The sequence below is a fragment of the Papio anubis genome, chromosome 17 (genome assembly GCF_008728515.1).
Source record: "Papio anubis isolate 15944 chromosome 17, Panubis1.0, whole genome shotgun sequence".
In the NCBI taxonomy this organism is placed as follows: Eukaryota; Metazoa; Chordata; class Mammalia; order Primates; family Cercopithecidae; genus Papio; species Papio anubis.
The window spans coordinates 70,105,606-70,111,126 of record NC_044992.1 but is presented as its reverse complement, the minus strand read 5'-3'; the positions used below and the strand labels follow the sequence as shown (position 1 = coordinate 70,111,126).

The window sequence follows — 5,521 nt, the reverse complement described above, 5'->3', positions numbered from 1 at the left end:
AAAAAAAAAAAAAAAAAAAGAGAGACAACTGACCTGAATGTTCTCATCTTTCCAAGCTGCAAACCTAAATGTGCCACCCTCGGCTTCTTGGTGCCATTAGGAGAAAGTCTGCACTCTGTACTGAGGCCCTGGGATTCTGGCCGCAGCTGCCCTGGGTACCCTCTCCCTCTGGCTCTCACATTCCTGCCACACCGGGCCCTCCCTGGGCTCCTTCACCTGCCGCAAGGCCTTTACACGTGGCATTCTTTCCACCCAGAATGCTCTCCAAGGTCCCACAGCCAGGGCGACACAGCTTCCAGCTGAGCACTATCTCCCCAGGGGCATCTCTCTGCTGGGACTCTGAGGAACTGGGGGCTCCTCTGTGACTGTGCTGGGGGTTTTCCTCAGGGCTCTTCCTTTACCAGGTAATGTGCTTCTTCATCTCCCGGTGGGACAGACACCTTAGTGGAAGGGGATCCCCTCCACTGGGGCTCTAGGCCACAGCTATATGTTTGTGAAATGGGCGATGGATGAAACTGATACAACCTCTCCCCTGCCCTGGCCCTGCCTCAATGCCTTGTGGCCACACAAGCTTGGGGGCCCAGCTACGACCCGTGTCTCCCAACCCAGGTTGCAGCCCCGTCCCCATGGCCCCACACCAGTCTGGCCCTACTGCCCTGGGGCTCCACCTCTTCCTGCGCCCCTCCCTGGCCCCGCCCTCACTGCCCCGTGGCCATGCCCTTCCCCCGGGCCCCGCCCCATCTAACCAGTGCCGGTGGTCCATGTGCTGCCGGATGAGGGTGTGTGGGGCCACCGTCCCATACTTGTCCACCTCGGGCATGTTCATGTCGTCGATGAAGTAGATGAGCTTCTTAGTGCCTGGCGGCCCGTAGTTCCTCCCTGATTTCTTCTCCAGCGGCTTCTCCAGCACCCCTAGAGAGGGCAGAGGGCCAGCCGCCCACCTGAGTCTCCTGAGCCAGAGCCTGTTAGGTAGGGAGGGGCGTTACCTGCTCCCCTGGAGGACAGAAGATGGGACCTGGCTGGGATCCAACTTTACCAAATGCACCTGCCCTGAAAGTGGCCCTTGAGGGGGGCACCGGCTACAGCCCCAGGAATAAACAGAGCGATGAGAGGTGAAGGTGGCAGGAACCTTGCCCTCGTCACCTTTGGATCACCTCAGATTGGCTGAGACACTCCCGGGGGACCTGCTACCTCGACTGGCCATCAAACCCCCATCACCACGCCCACCGGGGAGCACCAGAAAGAGGGGTCCCGGCTGCTCCTCCTTTGTCTCCGACTCAGGAAGGAAAGGCTAGCGGGTGGGGCGTGGGAAGTGAGAAGGTGCAAAGTGGCTGGCGAGTGCCTGGGCCTGCAGTGAGAGGAGACAGCAGGGAATGGGGGCTGTGGGGTCAGCCGGGTAGGCAGGGTGTGACCAGACCAGCCTTACCCTGCAGCATGGCCGAGGTCGTGTAGAAGTTGAAGGGCACGGCCTGCACCAGGTAGTAGTCGGTGTTCAGGCTTTCCAGCTTGTCCCCCATCATCACCGACTTGCCCGTCCCCGCGTTCCCCACCAGCATCACTGGCCAGGACTTCTCCATGAGCAGGTCCATGAAGTAGCGGAGGCGGATGGTTTCCGTGGTGTGGACCAAAGAGGCCTGGGGGAGGTGGAGGGAGGGGAGGGAGGGGAGGGAGGGGAGGAAGCTGTGACTCTCAGACACTTCTGTCTCCTGTTAGCGTGCAGGCCATGTTCTACTGAAAAGGTCCTACTGTTGAAAATCGGGCGTTTGGATGTTCTGTGCAGGCGTGTGGGGGGTGCTGCACAGATTCCTGCCTCTAACTTGCCAGTCAGTGGCCCTGCTTTGGGGACAGTTACCTGCAGTGGGACATCAGGATCCAGCTCAAAGGAGGGCACTTTATCTGTCCAGGGCAGGAATTTTTTTGTGTCGGGATCAATGTAGTAGTCGAAAATCGTTCCCTGCGAGGGGAACTTGATGGTCTTAAATTCATTGATCCACCATTTGCTGAACTCCACTCGATAATCTACAAGCTGTTGAGACACAGAAGTGAAAATCAGGGCCCAGCTCAGCGGGATGCCAAGAGACCCTGTGTGGGTGGCCAGGCCCCCGAGGTGCATCACCTGGTCCTGGAACATGGCCCCGCCGAAGGCCCAGAAGCAGGCGAACACGAAGTACAGCTCGTACAGCTCCTTGGGGGAGTCGGGGGGCACGGTCTTCTCTGTGAGCAGGCACTCCAGCAGGTACAGGATCATTTGGATCACCGTGATCTCCGGCACTGGTGTGATCTTCTTGAACCCAAAGCGCAGCTTGTCCAGGCACGTGGGTAGGTACTTGTCAAAGAGGATCATTAGGTTGGCCTTCTCCGACTGCACCTTGCGCCTCTCGATCCAGCTGCTCACCACCCTGGGGGTGACAGGAGGTGCCGATGACACGGCCACTGCTCTGGGTCTGCCAGTGTCCCTGCCTTGGTAAACGCCCCTCCTCACCTCCACCCAATTCTGCTGGGGCTGCCCTCAGGCTTGCCACGCCTGTATGGCAATGGGTCCAAAAGAGGGTGCCAGAGGGGCAAGTTGCAGGCCCTGTAAGGGTCGGAGGAGGGTGCCAGGATCGTGGGGGCTGTGCCCTCTCTGGGTTTGCTAGCTATGGGGGTGCTGTAGGTCTAGAACAGCTGGGAGCCGTTCTTGCTATCACAGGCGACGCACATACCAAGGGCTGGGGGATGGGAGAAGAACAGAAAAGGAGAAAGATCTCATGATGTCATCTCAGGGGCGGGAAGGTGGGGACAGGAAGTGGGTAGAAAGGAGAGACAAGGATAGGAGCGGGGATATTTCATTACATCATCTGGACTCCTGGATCCAGCCATGCCTGAAGCACCCCTTGGTGCTTTTTTTTTTAAGCTTCAGTTAGCTTGAGTTGAATTTGCCATGTTCAGTGTGAGTCCAAATCAATACAACCAGCAATCCTTGAAGAGCCACACCGGACTTTCAGCCACAGACACCTCTGGGTGGTTTGTGTGGAGGTGGCCCGCCATGGCGGTGAGGGGTGTGGACTCTGGGACCTGACTACCCAGGCTTGAGTTGGCTCTACCATGGCCAGCTGCTGCTTTGGCAAGTTACTGCACATGCCTGTGTCCCTGGTTTCTCATCTGTAAACATGGGTGATGTTTCCATGACCCTCATTTCCAAGGACTACATGGGCTGATATTTTTAAAGCTCAGAGAAGAGGGCCTGTCCAGGGTAAGTGTCGCCAAATCAGCGTCTGCTAAAAGCATCACTAGCGCCTGGCTCCCTTGAGTGCCAGTGAGCACAGCATGTGCATCATTTTCAGGATGCTCAGGGCCTAAGCAGGAAGCTCCTGTTAGCACACACAGCCAGCCTGCCCTACGTCAACCGACAGACAGCCCTCTTTAGACAGATGCTCACTCTTTTTTTTTTCGTCTTCTTCTGAGATGGAGTCTTGCTCTGTTGCCCAGGCTGTAGTGCAGTGGTGTGATCTCAGCTCACTGCAACCTCTGCCTCCTGGGTTCAAGTGATTCTCCTGTTTTGGCCTCCCAAGTAGCTGGGATTACAGGCACGCACCACCACGCCTGGCTAATTTTTGTATTTTTAGTAGAGATGGGGTTTCGCCACGTTGGCCAGGCTGGTCTTGAACTCCTGACTTTAGATGATCTGCCCACCTCAGCTTCCCAAAGTGCTGGGATTACAGACATGAGCCACTGTGCCCGGCCAGACACTCACTCTTCTGTGAGTGTGCTCTTGTCCTGGGACCTCCGCTCCTTCCTGAACCTCAATCACAACAGAGAACTGAGAGCTAAATGTCTTTGCTGTGCAGCACCCTGTATTATCCAGCGTAACAGAGGAAACCTTCATACGTCTCTACGCGAAGCAAGGTGTCTCCATGCCTGTCGCAGCTGAGAACTGAATTCCGAGTCCAGTTGGTCTTCAGTAGGGGAGACTGATTTGCAAATCTATGCAGAGGCTGTTGCTTTCTGCCTTCTACTTTGAAGATATTTGTGTCAAATTTGTGATGCTGCCTTGATAGGAGTCACTGAGTGCGTGCCGGCGCGTGCGCTGACTCTGATACGCACGGCACAGGCCCCAGGAGAAAGACGTGCTTGTGAGACAGGCCGACTTTCTTACGTCTGATCCTTATGGCTTCTTGCCCTGTCCCCACGGCCATCCTGGGTGTGTCGGGTGTCCCTGCTCCTGGCAGCTGCCTATAGGACGGCTGCTCCTGCTATCTAGGGACGCTGGGCCTGCTTCTCGTCCACTTCCATTCTCTCCTCTGCCAATCCTCAGGTCTCTTCCTCCTGCTTCCTCTAGGTCACTCCTTGGAGGCGTCCAATTCCTGCCTCGGTTCATGCTGGCTTTGCTTCTGGCTCCCTCTTCTCTGCTCCCATAGGGTGTCCCCCTGAGGACCCCACAATCCTGTCTTCTTCCTGTCCCCGTGTCTCAGCAGCTCCTACCTGGGCTTCGTTTCAGTTCCCGGGACATTGTCTTTGCCTACGCTGGAAACTCCCACACATGGTGCAGTGGGTAGGAATGGTGGCCCTGCGAAAGAACGTCCACCCAGAACCCAGAATGCACCCTGGTTTGGACAAAGGGCATCTGCAGATGTAATCAAGGATCTTGAGACAAGATCATCCTGGATTTCGGGTGGACCCTGAATCCAATGGCCGTGTCTTTATAAGCAGCGAGAAATTTGGACACAGACACGCGGAGAAGGCCACGTGTGTGGCAAGGAGATGGGAGGGGTGTGTCCATAAGCTGAGGGACGCCAAGGACTGCCGGGAGCCCCCAGGAGCTGGGAGAGAGGCCTGGGACAGGTTCTCCCTCAGAGCCTCAGAGGGAACCAGCAATGCCTACTCCTTGATCACTGCCTACTCAAGCACAGACTTCTGGCCTCCAGCGCTGGGAGAGGATGTCTGTTGTTTGAAGCTGCCCCATTAGTGATCGTTGTTTGAGCAGCTGGAGGACGCTGTGTAAGCGGCAAGTGTTGCTGGAGAAGCCGGCACAGAGGCACCCAGGCTCAGCAGCTCCCGGCCCTGTCTCCAAAGGGAACATTTCACTTGATGTCCCTCTCAAACCCTGGCCACGCTGTGTTGCCTGCCTCCCGGCAGAGGGTCTCGCTTCCCACGCACAGAGCGAAGAAGTGCATCAGCATGAACTCCAGAAACTTAATTTTCTTTGCCTATAGACTTACGTGCACCTGGAAACAGCCATGCCTGCATCCCATGGTCAAACATCATTCTTGTCTTGACAAACACTGCAAACCTTCGTTCCTCTTGTTCCAGCCCTACCCTCCGGCACTCAAAGGCAGGACTGGCCTCACTTCTAGAGCCTCCTGAGGGCTCCTCCATAACTCACTGCCATCTGGCTCTGCCCTCAACACGCCCTGAAGCTGTTCTCCCTGAGCGATGGAGGTGTACCTGGTTCCCAAATGCAATGGGAACTCTTCTGTCCTTGGCTTGACTCTGGGTGCCATCCTGCTGAGCCTGCTCCCTCCTGAAGCTTTTGTCGCTGGGT

At 56.6% G+C, this 5,521-nt stretch overlaps 1 protein-coding gene across 1 annotated transcript in view; it reads left to right on the top strand.

Moving 5' to 3' along the window:
* Nucleotides 1–5,521, top strand: part of LOC101013562 (dynein heavy chain 17, axonemal) — a 137,317-nt gene that overhangs the window by 89,930 nt on the left and 41,866 nt on the right. Inside the window, exons 50-52 of the mRNA XM_031656976.1 lie at nt 388–404; nt 610–838; nt 2,099–2,216. Of these exons, the coding sequence (XP_031512836.1) occupies nt 388–404; nt 610–838; nt 2,099–2,216 (364 nt within the window). The remainder of the gene's footprint in view (nt 1–387; nt 405–609; nt 839–2,098; nt 2,217–5,521) is intronic.